We start from the raw sequence: 17,240 nt of genomic DNA, 5'->3' as shown, positions 1-17,240 counted from the left end.
GTTAATGTGTAATGTGATAATTTGCTACATGCCTTTATGATTACTATATTGATTTCTGTTTCTTTTTCTATTTGTGCTGCAACTGTTCTGCTCATTCCTCCTGGAGGCACAAAAACATTTGATTTTAAGCCTATCTAAGGGAGATATTTCAACATTTTTCAATCTGGGAACAGGAAAAAACAAGGTGTTTGCAGGTGAGAGTTAAAAGGAGAGAGAAGGTGGTTTGTTTATGCACACATGTACTGCATGTGTTATTATTAATGATTCCTTGATGATGTTCTTATTTTATTAGCAGACTAAGTGATGAGCAACGAGATAAAGTTACACCTTAGTCCACTCATCCCTGAAGCAAAAAAAAGAAAGAAAGAAAGAAAGAAGCATGGTAAGTCCCCTGTATTTTTCTCAAAGTGAAAACTTTATACAAAATATCTAGCCTTTCCTTAGTTAACTAAAACTAAACATGTTTTACATGTGGTTGCATGTTGCTGGTGTTAATTTTTTGTGCATGTTACTGGTGTTTTTGGGTAAACTGAGGATGCTGCTTGTAGAAATTTGGGAAAAAAACAAATGTTAAATTTGCATTTAGCAGACAGTTTTATCCAAAGTGACCTACAGTGCATTCAGACTGTACATTTATTTTTTACCAGTATGTGTGTTCCCTCCGAATTGAACCCACAACCTTTTGCGCTGCTAACGCATTGCTCTACCACTGAAACACAGGAACTCATACATGTTATACACACAGACGCATGTTAAACAGACACACACAAAAAAGCCTTTGCTGGTGGCATCTCAAGGGGGAAATTAAGAATATTATTTTGAGTCTTTAGGAAAGGGTACCTGCTTTGGTGTCTGGGTGCTGATCGTGATTTGGAAATACGCCCTTGAGGTGCTGGCTCTGAAATTGAGGATGATAATCAAATAATATTTAGACAGATTGAGCTGCAGTCAGTGAAGGCTGCAGACAGTTTTGCCGTGCAATTGAATCCTGCATGTCTCTGATGTCTCTCGTGTCTCTCCCCCACTTGATCCATCCTCTGTCTCCTTTGATATCAGTAAACATGCAGCCATTGTGCCCCAGTTTAGGGAGGTTGATTCATATTTCAGTGCTTAACATGCTCCATTCTTTATTTAGAACAGTGGTTCCCAAACTTTTATATAGTGTGCACCTCCACATGCCAAACACCCCCACCACTTTCCTCCGGTTAAACATCACTTTTTTAACTTCAATAACTAAATACAAAAATGTTTACTGTATACAAGGCATGACATTGAAATTTTTGCTCACCAGCCACTGTGGCTAGTGGTTTTCCAAAATGTGTTTTTCCACCCGTCACAGTTTTGTTTTTAGGAAATTGCATTTTATGGCTAAAGTTATTGCATACTAAAATGTATTACCATTTTCCCTAACCTTATTAAATGTTTGCGTGATCTTTCATACCAAATTCTTAATAAAAATTAAGAATTTGGTATGAAAGATGTCTTATTATATTCACTTAATATAATAAGACACTAATCAAAATACAATCAAATGAAAATCAGTGTTAACAAAACCCATCATTCCACTTAGTGGTGGAAATTATGATTCTTTCTAGTGATTCGTTCATTTTCAGTTCGTTCACCAAAATGATTCGTTCAGAATCGTTCACTGATTCGTTCAGTGACCATTTCTTCGTATTACACAAAATAAGCCAGCAGATAGCAAAAAGTGTATCGTGTTGTTGTGTCTTAAGTCAACGAACGTATTCACTTGTTACAAAAACTGATCTGGCTTTATTAAAATGTGTGTATAATCGCATTCAATATATAAAGTCTAATTAAGTTGTTCAAATGAACAAAGCACAAGGTTTTCTTGCCTAAATAGCATTTTAATTGTTTGGTCAGACAGTTTGTTTATTATATATTCACATTCATCAATCGTGGATTAAACGTGGAGTTGCTAAATATCAAAACAAGCGTATGTGCACAATACAGTACCTATAACTGCGCTTTGCATTTTTGCAAGATTGACATGCTAAATGGCAGACTGACCCTGTTTACTCTCATTCATTTCGTTCACGAACGAGATAAGCTATGTACCAGTTCATTTCATTCACGAACGACATGTATCCGTTCGTTCACGAATGACGTGTGTCAATTCAGTCATTTCATTCACGAACGAGATTTTCTAAATCATTCAACTAATGCACGATCAGGTCAGTCATTTCATTCACGAACGAGATGTATCATTCAACTCGTGCACGAACGACATGTGTGCCAGTTCAGTCATTTCATTCACGAACGATATGTATCAGCTCATTCAACTCATTCACGAACGACATGGGTACCAGTTCAGTAATTTCGTTCACGAACGATAAGATCTCTAGATCTAGTTCAGACTCATATGAAACTCGTTCATTGAAGGGCGTTTTCGTTCACTACATTCAACAAATCAAATACTCTGTCACATCTCATACTCGAAGGCTATTGGCTCGAGGTTGAGTAATTCTTTGACAGGATGAAACAGTTGTTACCCGGTGCACTGAGCTGCGCATGCACTGCTTATAGCGCCGCGCTGCTGTGGAGGGAGGAACTTCACTGAACGAGAAATATGAGTCAGTGGATTACGTGAACGAGAACGATTCGTTCACCTAAAAGATTCGTTCAAAAAGAACGATTCGTTCACGAACGACACATCACTAATTCCACTGCACAAGAAACAGAAACAGAAGTGGTATTTAGATATATTTACATAAGACAGTTTAATGAAGCTGAAATGTAGCATGAATGCATTTACAATGCAAAATTACATCAGCATAAAAAATATTATGAGTTTGTTTTAAATAATAATAATTATTTTTTTAAATTAAATATTTGTTGGACAAAAAAGCAAAGATGAGCCACTTTTAAATGTGAAAGTAAATCGCCAGTAGGTGTCAGTAAGTGAATGTCATAATAAGTCAGTCATTGAGGCATTCATTTAAACGATTTGTTCAGATGGCTGATTCATTCAAGAATGAAGCAAGAGCCTATATTTATGAATAGAAATGTATATAAACGTAATCATTGACTGAAATTATTAATTAAAAAATGTGAATCATTCAGTAACAAAACACTGCTGTATGTTGCTCAGAGATGCTTCTGCTGTGATCTTTGTTTGGAACTAGTCTTTAACCAAATCGAGCAAAAAGAGTCGAAATGGACTATATTGTATTAAAATGTAAGTCACTTAAAATTAGCCACTCTTGTATAAATTATTGTTACATTTGCAGTCAAACTGGTTTTCAGGGAAGACTGCACTCTTGGGAGTGAATGATCCCAAAATGTTTGTTAGACCATGATATCTTACAATAATGGACGAGGCCAATAATGTTGACATTTTTAGGCTATTGTAAGTTTACACTACATAAAACATAACTCAAATGGACAGTTAATGCAGTAATTGCAAAACAATAATTTTCTTTATCCACCTGAGCTACAGTGAATCATTACCTCAATGATCCTTCCAAGATGGCTCCTTCAGTTTTTGTGTGTGTCATAAAGCTTGAATTATATGAATGTTGTGATGTCTTTGTCAAGAGTGAACTATAACCTTGTCAGTTTTAGGCAAGCATGGTCTTATATGCACATGGTGTAAAAACATCAAGATTTAGGATGTCTACACAGCAAATAATGGCTGGATCTCAGTGTAGAAGGACTGAGATTGAGTGACTTAGTTTGAAATGTTGAGTGCATTATTTGAATAATTATTGTAATTTATTTTATGTTATCTTGCTCTTGCAGACTGGAAGTCAACCAGGGTGTATTATGATATTTTGGGTTGGGGCTGAGTGGATTGCAGAATTAAATTTAGATCTGATAATGTTGCATTATATCTCTTTTTACACATGTTGCACATTATAACAAATCACACATGATTCTGTTGAAACGAAACAAATAATTGTTGAAACACCAGACTGAATGTTGCACTCTCTCCCGTCCTCATAAAGAACAAAGGGCAGATGTTATAGGCTATGTTTGATGTAGAGATTAAATAGACGATTTATGTAAAACAATATTCTCAATAAAAAATTTTATTTGCATGCCAGTTATACTTTGGATATATAAGATTACATTTTAGACATATTCCTTGCCTTTGACAAAGTAATAACCGCTTAAAGTAAAGAAGCATCGTCCGGGATTTGAACCCGACCTCTCACTCAAAAAAGTGAGAGCATCTGCCAGCTAGTGCCAGCCAGCTGTCACACACTAAACTGTGTCCATTCTGTCAGCACACAAAAGCAAACTAGCATATAAAAGCAAAGCTGTTTATTTGTGCAATTTTCTTATTTTCGCTAAAATAAGAAGTACTGGAGATTTTTCCCTAAAAATTCAGAAGTACTGGAGATTTTTCCCTAATGAAAATAAATCACTTTGTCAATGTTGTCATATAACAGATGTTACATGAGTAGCCTTGTTTGCAAAGGCATATGTTTTTTGTAAAGCATGCTTGCAGAAAGCTGTAAGTGATCGAGCAAGTTTTTAATCTTTCTTCCCTTTATATTTTCTGTATCACCTCTTCCCCTGTCCCTCATTTAACAACCTTCATCTAATTCTCCTGTCACGTACATGACTTAGCCTACCCTCTCCCCACCATGCAATTTTTGTTCATTTCTCTCTCTCTCTCTCTCATTCATCCTTCCCATTGTGCTTGACATTATTGCAGATCTTGATCACAGCCTGGTTGAAGTCCTCGGATTGGTCTGCGAATACGTAGTGACCTGCACCCTGAATGACCTTGAAAGAATTAGGAAGAAAAAGGTGACTGTGGGGAGTTTTACAGGGGAAGACAATGTGATCACTGAAATCAAACTTACTATGATTTCTGTCTGTGAGTTGGGTCTGATTTCTTGAATTGCCTTTCCTGATTGGCCATCGATGTTGGAACGTGATCCGTAGATGAAGGTCATGGGAAGAGAGGGACTGATCATCTCCACACGGTCCATCATGGGGTGCTGAGGCCATGCATATGGGATCGTCATGTTTTTAAACGCTGTCTCACCGCTGACAAATCACAAGACAAATTATTAGGCTAAACATTTTTGTAATTTATGTCTGTTAGGTAAGAAAGTAGTTATTCCATCCGGGTTCGCGGTTTATACCTGGCTGTTTGTGCGTTCACATGGTATATGTAATCAGCCACTGTGTCATCAGCAAATACAGAAGCATATTTCTGCTTGAAATCTGATCGCAAAAGCTGTAGCAACAAAGGACCTGAAAGAAATAAATTAGAAAAATATAGATCAGTCACCTTACTATGGAAGATTTCCAAATCAGCATAAAAAAATAAAATGGTTATAATTTATTTATCATGATGAGCGTATGGGCTTAAATACATATTCTATATGTATTTATTAATATTTTTTAAATATAATTTTTATTTTCAACCTATTTTTTTCATCTACAATTAATTTGAGTTTTTAGCTTTGTTTTTAATATTTCAATTTTTTTCTTATTTCAGTTTTATTTTTTTCATTAATATTTATATTTTACATTATTTCAGCTCTGTTTTATTTACTGAAAATGATTTTTACTAGTTTTGTTAGTTCAGCTGTGATAATAACACTGTTTCATACCCAGTGGGCCTGCCAGCCTAAGCAGACCAAGAGGGTTAAATGGATTCATTGCTGCTCCGAATACTTTAATCCAGATGGGAACCCAATGCTCCTGAACATTTGGTCTCGCTGCAAAACCCCAAGGCTCCACCAACACCAAGTGCTTCAATCTGTGACAAAATCATCATAGCAGACATTAAAAGTATCCTTGAATGATTCAGGATTGCTAAAATGGTATTTGGATTCCAAACACACCTGTGAGGATATTTCAGGGCATATGCAGCGGACACATATCCACCAAGATCATGGCCAACAAGAATCATATATTCCAACCCTTCTGCTTTTCTCCAGTCCTCCAGGGCTTGTACAAACTGCTCCTCTGCATCCTTGGCATCGCTGCCAAAAGTTGGTCGACTGCTGCGTCCAAAACCTAACATGTCCAATGCAAACACGGGCTGTCCTTCCAATGCAAGGGCAGGTAGGTTTTTTACCCACAGACCCACTCCACCCCCAAAACCATGTAGCAGCACCAGTGGGACCTGATGACATTGATCCCCAGATGAGCTTTCTCTTTCATTAAAGCCAAGAGTCCATATGTAGTTTCCATTAGATATGGGAACATATCCTTGAGTAAATTTCTCTTTGATGGCTGAAAATACAATAGAGATGTTGAATGGTTTCTATGTGGATCAGAAACCTTTTCAGAGTTACCCTTAAAGTACACTTACGTTTCAGGATTTTGTTTTCTGCTTTTATAAGATGGGAGAGTGAGGTGGGACACCAGGATGGCAGCCAACTGGAGATCCACCAGGACCTGTGATATACAGCGAACAAATACAAAATGAACACATTTATCACACGTAATAATGCCTATTTTTTTCTAGAATATGCCTAAATGCACACATGACAATGTCTAGATTTTACTTTTTCCATCTGCTTTCTCATCATTCTTCTTCTTTTGTAAGAACATTTTCTGTCTAATATTTAGAACATGCCCCTTAGGTATTTCACAATATGATTATGTGATCTTTACTTATATTTATTTAACATTTTCATTAATAGTTAATTAATACATTAATACATACATTTATGTATGCCTATGTATTTAATTATACCAACTACAAGCAAGTAATACAGAATATAATTTTCCATGTGTAAAGGTAAAAAGTTCCACTCGCATTAACATTAACATTATTTTTTTTAATTTCGTGAACACACGCGTATAGAGATGTATATTTGCACAGCTTACCTCCTTTGTGTAAGCACAAATTCCTCTTGATCTGTTCTCATAGCTCCTCATGTATTGTCATCACTGACCTATTATTTTTGAGAGAAAGAGGACGGAAACAGGCAGTGTAAATAGGGAAGAGGTCAAAGAAGATCCCTAAGGGTCAAACGTGCACCTTTCACCCACTCTTGGTTAGAGTGCATATTCATTTTCATTTATAGCCGACAGAGGTCGCACATCTCTATACAACCAAGTCCATGCAGTACCTTTGGATCTCCCCAAATGATATACACTACCGTTCAAAAGTTAGGGATCAGTAAAAAAAAAGTTAAATGCTTTTAAAATAAGTCATTTACGCTTATCAAGGCTGCATTTATTTGATAAAAAATGCATTAAAAACAGTAATATTAAGAAATATTATAACTTAAAATAATTGTTTCCATTTGAATATACTTTCAGATATAATTAATTCTAGTGATGGCAAAACTGAATTTTCATCAGCCATTACAGTCTTCTGTATCACATGATCCTCCAGAAATCCTATGCTGATTTATTATCATTATTGAAAATCATTTTTTTGGAAACTATGATGCTTTTGTAAGGATTATTTAATGAGTAAAAGTAAAACGAGTATAAAGAACAGTGTTCATTCAAAAGAGGAATTTAATAGAATTTTATTTTAAAATAAATTAATAGTCAGCAAGGATATGGTAAACTATATATATATAGTTTAAATTATATAAATTATTTATCATTTAATTGACATTGTTGTTTGACAGACAGTGATGAGCAAACAAATAATTAAGAAGTAAAGTTTTATTTAGAACAGAGAATTTTATTCATTATTTATGACCATTTAAAGCATCTCAAAAGGGAAGGGCTCGTCCGGGATTTGAACCCGGGACCTCTCGCACCCTAAGCGAGAATCATACCCCTAGACCAACGAGCCTCCTGTAGAAAACTTTGGGACAATTTTCTTTCAGCACAAAAACCTGCCACGTTTACTGTAAAAAGAATATTCACGTGTAACTGAGACTCTGACGGCGCTTGTTACCGCCACCCAGCGGTCACACATTGTATGCGTCAAAATGATTGATTTTTCTTTTATGCCAAAACAAAAGTAAAGATCATGTTCCATAAAGATATTTTATAAAGTTCCTACTGTATATATATTATAACTTAATTTTTTATTAGTAATATGCATTTTGATAAGAACTTTATTTGGACAACTTTAAAGGAGATTTCTCAGTAGCCTACTTAGATTTTCTTGCACCCCCAGATTCCATATTTTAAAATAGTTGTCTATCGGCCAAATATGGTCCTATCCTGTAGAATAAGAATCAAAATTTAAGACTGGTTTCGTTACCCAGAGTTCCTGCACTTTTACTGTCCATTGCAATAGTGTAAATGATGTTCATAGTTTCTGCCTATAGTGTACATACACTTTTACATAATCTATCTGTATAGTATGTTCAGAGTACACCTATCTGTATATCATGCTGATAGTATTTAAAATCTGTAAATTATGTCCATAATACTTATCTGTATAGTTATTGTACATATTGAAGACCGTGTATATTCTGTAATTACTGCTTATTACACTTCTGGTTAGATGCTATCTGCATTTCGTTGCCTAGCTTGTACCTTACATGTGCAATGACAGTAAAGTTTAAACTAATCTCATATATGTTTACTCTGTGATTTGTCCCATGTCATATTATTAACAGTGCAATTTGGATATGTTTTTTTAACAGTTTGTATCAAACTGCTTAAACGATTTGGGCCATTTATAATTACAAGATCACATGGTCCCTGATCTACGAACACTGTACTTTTTTTGCAGTCTTTACTTATGCTTAAATTTGCTTGTGTAATTAATCTTTCTTTTAATAAATAATAATAATAATAATAATAATAATAATAATAATAATAATAAAAGACACTGTCACAGCACACTCTGTATATGACTTGTATATGATAAACCGTTCAAAAAATACAAATAAACAGCTGTAATCCTCTTCCAGACCTACACGTTTGTAGACGCCGCGCACGCGCAGTCCTCAAACGGAAGGCTCTTCATTCCAGAGCGGAAGTCCTTCGTTCTTTTTCTACCACAGTCTGCCATCATGGTAAGTGAACTGACTTACGCGGAGTATAAAATCAAATAAATATGGTAGTTTATGAAATATTACAGACCAAGAAAGCATCGGAAACGTATTCTAATAACACAGTGACCCCACATGTAGATTTATTGTAGTATACGTGAACCTTATAGCGCTATCGGTGAGAAAATTAGCTTCAGACATGTCTCGAAACAACGTGGTGGAGTGGATTAACGGTAGGCCGGAGTCTACGCGTACACCAGCCGTCAGACTTTAAAGTCGTCTTACACATTTAATTACCACCAAGTGATGCTGAAGTAACGAAAACAATGAATAACTTGATATTATAACGGGATTCCAGTGCTTCGTTCAATTCTCATGGAAGCATGTGTGATCATTCAGCCGGACAGTTGTGCTGGGGACATACAGCTAGAGACTTTTGGAAAGGGAGATGCTGCCTAAAATAGATTTCGATACGTGTACTTGTGTCTTATAACTAGATAAGACGTCAAATAAATGCCCGGTGAATAAACCATTGTAAAAGACTCCCAAAGCGAAGCCAGTCGTCATCACTGTCATTTTCTCACTGGAATAAGTTTGAACTAAAAATGCATCAAAACTCATGTCCTGTGTGCCGTTTATTCATTCTCAGGTGTTTAAGCGCTTTGTCGAGATCGGCCGCGTTGCCTTCGTTGCATTCGGACCCTACGAGGGCAAACTGGTGGCAATTGTAGATGTCATTGACCAAAACAGGGTGAGTTTTGAATACACCTATACTACAACGTATGAAGCACACAGTCTTTTCACATTAAAAAGAGGAATGAAAATATATTGCATGGTCCAATCACACATGCAGAGTCATAACTGAGGTTGTTTTTAATTGTCCTCAGGCATTGGTAGATGGCCCATGCACTGGAGTCAAGAGACAAGCTTTGCCATTCAAGTGCTTGCAGCTCACTGACTACGTCATCAAAGTACCTCACAGGTAAGTCTGTGTCTGGATTTTATGGAAACATTGCTTGGATTTTGCTGGTCACATTGTAGTAGAATTTGATTATCAGTGGCTCTTGTGTATCTTAATTTTGCTCTGCTTTCAAATGTCCAAATTGATTTCTTGTTTTCTCTCAATTGCGTGTTTAAAAGTTTACACCAACGTCAGACGTTATTTTGGAACTTACTTAGAAAAGGCCATATTTGGGTTTTCATTCGACACTTGGAGTGCGGTTTAATACTAAGATCTCTTTAAATATACTTGCATTTACATGATAAAAAAAGATCTGGTGCCTTCAGTTAAATTTAGTGCTTCTACATTCAAATTAATAGACATTTTTCACATTTCTGGGTTTCTCAGCAGCAAAGACATCATTGTTGGGTTAAGTTCGAGAGCAAGATAAATTTTTTTTTTTTAGACGTCACTTTCGGGTGCATTTTTGCCTTGAAAACTGTTTGGTTTCTGTAGGTTTTCCTCATAACCTTTTCTGTTTTGGTTTGCTTCAGCGCCCGTCAGAAGTACGTGAGGCGCGCCTGGGAAAAGGCTGAGATCAACAAGAAGTGGGAAGAAAGCAGCTGGGCCAAGAAGATTGAGGCCAGAAAGAAGGTATGTAACAACATACAGAGCTGGATGACATATCTTGCGCTTATGCCAGTTTTTATTTGAATGATGTTTGTTGAATGAATGGCATGTTTTAGCCTGATCTAGCGATTTATGCTTCGTCTTTTTTTCTCATCATGCTAATTTTTTTTCTAACAGAGGGCTGCAATGTCTGACTTTGACCGCTTCAAGGTGATGAAGGCCAAGAAAATGGTATGTTTTGTCGTTTGACTGTAGTACAAAATAGATCTTGCAGTGTATATGATGCTGCATTGTCAGAAGATATGATTACAAGCTAACCTGTTTTTTGCTTCTCTCTGCAGAGGAACAAGATCATCAAGCATGAGTTGAAGAAGCTCCAGAAAGCTGCAACACAAAAGAAAGCATGAACCATCTTAAATAAACGTGTTTGACTTGTAAACTCGTAAATGTGTGTTGTTTTGTGTCCATTGTCTTATGGATGATTTTGCACCAGTGGATAAAATGTGTGTACACTTGTATATGTTTGATGAGGTTACACTGGTCTTGATTTCGTGAAGAGGAATGGAAAAAGTACATGGCATAGATTTTATGATCTTTGAGCAACATGAATATAGTGGTGATGCATGTATTAGGTATCACGAATGAAAACATTACGATAAGGTCTCATTCGTTAACTTTAGCTAACAATGAACAAATTATTTTTATACAATGACTAATCTTGGTTCTGATAAAGTACATGCTCATGTTAGTTCACTGCAGTAATGTTAATATGTGAAAAGTTTATGCAGTGTTGATAAGAGCAATAAGATTTAGATTTACTTTTGGCAATGTAATGTAGTTAAATCAAGCCTCGTGAACTAACAATGTCTTTTTTCTTACAGCATTTAAATCTAGGTTAAAATACATTTTCCATAAATGCAGTAAAACGGTTCATTATTAGATCATAATTCATAATTCATAAAGTTCCTTAATGTTAAACCAATTCTACTTTACTGAAAAGTGTTGCCAAAAAGATAACATACTTCATCAAACCAGCCTTTTTATAATATCCAAGTTGATAACAGCTTTAGACCCACTGGTATATGCAAAAGTTTTATTAATTTGTTCCTGAATCTAATACTTTATAACAATTGTAACTTCATACACATAAGAAACAATTTCAGCTCTTTTATTGGTACTACACGTCTAAACTCAGCTATTGGATTTATTTTTTATGGTCATTGTCAACAAATTAAAATCTTTAAAATTATCATACTATCATTAAAATTATATACTTACAAAATGTCCTTGATGCACAAAATTAGAAATTAAAATCCTTTGAAACCAGTCTGTTGAAATGGATCCAGCTGTAAGTCTAATAAAAATGGTTTTCGGTGAATTTTGTGTAATTCTCATTGCAAATGTAAACCAACAACAATTAAAACAACAGACTTTATTAATATTCACAATTGACGTCATGAGATTAAAACATTTCATATTCAATTATGTAACAGTTAAAAAATGTAAGGGAAAAAAAGTAAAGATTTAGACAGACAGCAGTGTAGTTCTATGAAGTTGAATCATGTTACAAAAGCCTATTACTAAGTCACATCAGATATTCAGCGACAACCCACAAAAGACTCGTTATATAATTCCATCTTTTTAATTGAACTCCGACGGGAAGTGGGTTTCTGTTTGAAGATGGGGGAACGCAGGAAACGCGTGTCTGTAAATTTGTCACCACGTCGAAGTTTCCTAAAAAATTTAAGTGTGTTAGATGACAAAAAGATCATGCCATAAGTGTAAAAAAATACAATACCAGAAAGAGGAAATACCAGGCAGTTTGGACAATTTAATCTTCCAAAAACTTACGAGCTGATCGAGGGCTCCTTGTAGTTGACAGTACTCGTACAGCGACGTTTACGACTGGAGCTTTGAGGGGTGTTCTGAGCAGACATGGGCTTCTGATGGGCTGCGGGGGAGAGATTTGTCACATCACTCAAACCCAAGCCCAGAAAGGAGCGAACAACCAGCCCACCTGCAGAAACACAAGTGCATGTGTGTGACAAATTAATCTTCCTTCTACCACTCTTGGAAAAAGTGACCCCAAGTAATGCGATTTTGGTGAGTGAATATTTAGAGATAGATAAATGCGAACACATGACGAGAAACAAGAGATTGAGATTGACAAGAGTGCCCAGAACAACAGATGTAACAGAATCTAAAGCCAAATAGAAATAAAAAAAAGAAAACAAGTAAAGAATTTTACCCTTTCTCCTGCTTCTATTCACCAAGGGCATTTCATTTTCCTGGTCGGATGGGCTGCAAGGGTGCTTTGGAAATTCAAATATTGGGCAGTCAATCATCATAAGCTCCGCCTCTCCACCAGGAGTAATCGGGATCGGAGACTCCACTGAAACAACAGAAGGTGGCGCTAAATCAAAATATTTCTATTGTTAAAACTGAGTTTTTGCAGATTTTATAAACAAATGTAACACTTTAGAAGACCAAGTTAAATAAATTCAAGTAAAATGAAAATAAATACTTCTGTTGTTAAAATTGTTTATAAAGATAAATGTAAGACCAAATAAAGAGAATTTAGGGAATACATTGAATATTATGCTAATATGGCCTCTAAATTCAAATGTCTTGTATTTTTTCAATGCTTTAAAGTTTGAAAATGCAATTTCCAACAGATCTTCATTACTTTTAAATTTACTTTTGTAAAAAAGCACTTCAATGAATATCTCTGCTCTCAACCACTGAAATATAGAAATAACTCTCATGGCATTTCATCAGTACTTTCATCAGTATTTGTCTTGTTTTCCAATGCCATTATCTACAGATTCTTAAATCAAGATACATTTACTTAAGAAGAAAAAAATACATTAGATAAAAAGTCTTGATTTCATATTATATATATATATATATATATATATATATATATATATATATATATAAAAGAGCAAGTTTCTTATTAAAATGATAAATTTTATTAAAAGGAAAACAGGTGTTCATACCCTGTTGATTTGTTCTTGTTTAAGCATAAACGTGTTGTTTCATTTTTAAGAAAACAATTTCTAAGAGGTTTGCATTGGAAAATGCTGAGGACGATATTTTATGCATGACTAAATCTGTGCTCTGATTTAAGATCTTTACAGGCCTTAATTTGTGGATGGGAGAATTAACAAGAAAACCCTTTTTGAAAGCTGCAGAAATCCTGAAAAATGCTTCAATGTTTCAGTTTAGTGTTCCCACATTCAAAGTTACCTTGGCAGATCTCTTGGCTTGGTTCTGATTGGCTGGGTTTCTCAGGAGAAGCACAAACTGGTGAATGTGGGAGCAGAAGGCCTGGGTCAAGATCATCGTGGAGATACAGGCCAATTTCTTCAGTTTCAGGCCCCCTTTTTTCTGTAGAACATTCATTTAAAACAATTAAATCAAACAACACAAAACAGGACGTTCCATATACAAAATAACATCTTTGAATGCTTACCCGTGTACTGTATTTCAACAAGGTCCTGCTTTTCTTTTCCTTGGTTTGCTCTGGCCTCTTGAGCGGACCGTCTTTTAGAGCGAGCCCGTCTGGGCGGTGGACTCCGAGCTCTTCTGGATCTCCTCTTTGGTATGTAAGGAGAATCATCCTCATCCTGTTCATCTTCTGAGAGGCTGTTGTTGGTTTCCATGGCAACAGGACTGGGCAGGACCTCGTCCTCTTTATCCGGAGCATCAGGTGATGGTTTCTCCACAGCTTTGGTTCCTGCTTTGAAAGGCGTTAGATGGATGGCCTCTTCACAGTCGAAGTCAAAGGTGTCATTGCCGCCCAACGAGGAGTTAAGGCGATCGGCAGGTAGAAGCGACCCTTTTACACGACTCTGAGATCGGTCCCGGCTCTTGGAGCGAGCACGCGGTTTGGGGTTTTCCCATGGTTTCTTTAATGGGGCTCGGTCTGGTTTGCGTCCCCTCTCTGGTTTGGGGCGGGGAGCAGCTTGGGTAGGTTTCTTCTTGGGCTGTCTGGTGGGCCGCTGGGGGGGCTCAGGTGTCGAGTGCTGAATGGATGGGACTTCAGAAATCTCTAGGTCGAACTCACAGTTCGGCCCTGTTTTTTGTCCAGCTTGTTCCTCATTAAGCTCTTCTTGTTCATGACACATCTCCTCCAATGGTGTGTTTAGCCCCATCTCTTGTCTGTTATCAATAGTATCTTCTCTTTTCACATCTACTGTGTCAAATTTCTCAACCCTGCCAGAGTCAAAACGTGAGCTTCGCCTCCTCACAACCTCAGAGCGTCTCTTTCGCCTTGTTCCTACTGTGGGGGGCAACGAAACCTGTCTGTCACTGCGACAACCTGGAACAGCCTCTGCAGACATAAACCAGTAAAGATTAAAACTATGAACATACAGACTGTTTATAGTATTTAGCAATTAAGGTGATAAGGATATGGTCCAGTACCTGCAGTAAAAGGTGGTTCTGCTGAGAGATGATCAGGGATATCGGTCTCAACCACATGTACGGGTCTGCACCACAAGGACAGAAACAATATGATCATCAAGAAGTTGAACGAATGGTGAAAAAAATCTGTGTTTTGGTCCAAATGGAATCTGAAGTATTAGAAGTTATTATTCAAGTGACAGTAAAGAATTGTATAATGTTACAAAATAATTATTTCAAGTAAATGCTGTGCTATCGATCAACAAATCCACTTTCCACAAAAATATCAAACAGCAAGACTATTTTCAACATTGGTAATAATCATCATCATATTGGAATGATTTCTGAAGGATCATGAAACACTGAGGACTGGAGTAATGTCTTTTAAAAAATACAGCTTGGCCATCACAGCAACGAATTACATTTTAAAATACATTACATACAAAAGCATTCTTTTAAATCGTAATAATATTTCACAATATTGCTGTTTTATAATCAGTAAATAAATCCTTGGTGAGCATAACAGACTTCTTTCAAAAAATCTTTCTGACCCCTGATGTTATACTTTTTATGAAAAGCTTTAGAGCTACAGATTTGCTCTTTCTTACTTAGGACTGATGGGATGAGGTGGACTCGTCTCAACAGGAGAAACCTACAAAAAAAAAAGGCAGGAAAATAAATCTAGCAGAGCTTTGACTATGTGTAATAACTACACACACACTGAAATCACATCATTTCATATGCCCATACAAAGAAAAATCTGTACATGGATGCAACATCCTGCACTGTATTTCCACCCATGTGTCCATCCATTAAAAAACTTTACATATAAGCACCACACTAAATAAGTAGTCCACATCTGCGTGACACCTTGTGTACACCTCCCACCTGGGCACTTTCAGCAGGTTTTCGATCTTTAAGCGTCCTCTTCAGCATCAGCAAGTGAAAGATGAGCGCTTGTCTTTCTTTCTTGAGCTGCAGGATGACCCCCTGTGCTTGCCGTACCTTCTCCCTCTCTGTCTGCAGGGCCACTGCAAGCGCTTTGTTATTCACCTGCACGCTTTTCAGGACAAACGGCTTCACTGTAGCTGTGGAGGACAAAATATATTGGAAAATGAAACGGTGTTGTGATTTGCAGGCCTTTCATTTTCTTCCAGTCCTGTATGACCTTCTGTGCCATACAAAAGTGTATTTGTGTATTTATGGAGATGTTAGGGTTAATGGAAAACAATGCAAAGAAAGTGAATGGGGACTGAGGCTATCAGTCCTTAACATTTCAATTGGTTTTCCACAGAAGAAAATCAGTTATGTGGGTTTGGAACAACGCTTGAAGGTGCTTAAATGACACAATGCATAATTGTATGTGAACTATCTCTTTAATAACTGGGAGGTGTGTTTCCATAGACACAGTAAAGTTACTGGTACTAAACGGTATCATTAAAGACAATCTAGAAGTTATAAACACAAAAACACATCAAAAGGTACCACTAAAGTCACAAATATACAAATACACTGGCCACTGGATGCAACACAAAGCCAGATTCTCGTGTTATCGCACCTGTGTGTTTGTTCTTCAGTTTGGACAGGCCGTGGCTGGCAGCTAAAGCGCTGGCGAGACGCCTGTTTCTCTTTTCCTTCATTTTGTCCTTGATGTCGTCCAGACTTTGCTGGAAGGACTTCTTCTGCACCACCCGCTCCCGAACCATGGCTGAGCTACGCGCGATCAGTCTCTCATCCACGAAATACAGCAGCGTGAAGTCTATCAGTTGATCAACGGTTAACGTTTATCTCCATATTACGTCGAGATTCACCAAAACACGGCGTACGTCTCACCCAATTATTTGCCACTATCATAAGATGAATAAACAGCTACTGTAGACAGAATAGTGCGTAAGTTGTATATTTTGTGTTAGTTGCTTCTGTGTCGTATTTCCCGTCGGGGACGTTGACGTTCGAAATCGTGCGCTGTGAGCTCTGATTGGAGGAACAAACGAAGAGTTACGTCACTTCCGCGAGTGGTTCAGACGTCGTCCCGCAGGCGGTCTTCTTAAAATTTACAAGTATAGGTCTCTGCAGGAAAGTAATGGGAGTTACGAGATCAAGGTGTTTTTACACCATGATACCTGATTAGTTGATGTAATAGTGACGTTAGGTTTAGGGGTGGGGTTGGGTAAGGGGGATAATTTAGATTGCATGATTCAGAAACACCCAGCAGTTTCAAAACACCCATATGGTGATAAACGCCCACTTTTGCTCTGCAGAGACCTAAGTCTCAAAATTTAGCACTTTAAATTTTAACACACAAAATTAAAAATTCGCTTAACGGGAACTAAGAGTTTAGAAAGAAAATTGGTTAT

The 17,240-nt window shown here is 36.8% G+C and overlaps 2 protein-coding genes and 1 non-coding gene across 3 annotated transcripts; 1 reads left to right on the top strand and 2 right to left on the bottom strand.

Moving 5' to 3' along the window:
• Positions 1 to 4,638: 4,638 nt before the first annotated feature.
• On the bottom strand, positions 4,639 to 16,902 carry LOC113120228 (shugoshin 1). The gene is made up of 17 exons (XM_026290159.1): positions 16,442 to 16,902; positions 15,772 to 15,971; positions 15,492 to 15,535; positions 14,905 to 14,969; positions 13,952 to 14,812; positions 13,726 to 13,866; positions 12,725 to 12,889; positions 12,328 to 12,493; positions 12,076 to 12,210; positions 10,795 to 10,860; positions 6,823 to 6,858; positions 6,302 to 6,387; positions 5,829 to 6,222; positions 5,595 to 5,743; positions 5,121 to 5,232; positions 4,836 to 5,022; positions 4,639 to 4,755 (listed from the first exon to the last, which is right to left on the bottom strand). Exons 1-17 carry the CDS (start codon positions 16,587 to 16,589, stop codon positions 4,648 to 4,650), a joined length of 3,063 nt encoding a protein of 1,020 aa, XP_026145944.1. The 5' UTR covers positions 16,590 to 16,902; the 3' UTR covers positions 4,639 to 4,647.
• trnap-agg (transfer RNA proline (anticodon AGG)) lies at positions 7,679 to 7,750 on the bottom strand. The gene has a single exon. It is a non-coding gene; the product is annotated as a tRNA-Pro (tRNA).
• LOC113120035 (60S ribosomal protein L14) lies at positions 8,833 to 10,923 on the top strand. The gene is made up of 6 exons (XM_026289857.1): positions 8,833 to 8,930; positions 9,556 to 9,657; positions 9,794 to 9,888; positions 10,401 to 10,500; positions 10,654 to 10,707; positions 10,818 to 10,923. The coding sequence occupies exons 1-6, from the start codon at positions 8,928 to 8,930 to the stop codon at positions 10,881 to 10,883; spliced, it is 420 nt and encodes a 139-aa protein (XP_026145642.1). The 5' UTR covers positions 8,833 to 8,927; the 3' UTR covers positions 10,884 to 10,923.
• Positions 16,903 to 17,240: the final 338 nt, after the last annotated feature.

This window comes from Carassius auratus, chromosome 19 (assembly GCF_003368295.1).
Source record: "Carassius auratus strain Wakin chromosome 19, ASM336829v1, whole genome shotgun sequence".
Classification (NCBI taxonomy): Eukaryota; Metazoa; Chordata; class Actinopteri; order Cypriniformes; family Cyprinidae; genus Carassius; species Carassius auratus.
Note: the sequence above shows the minus strand (reverse complement) of the source record. Positions and strands in the feature narration are given on the sequence as shown.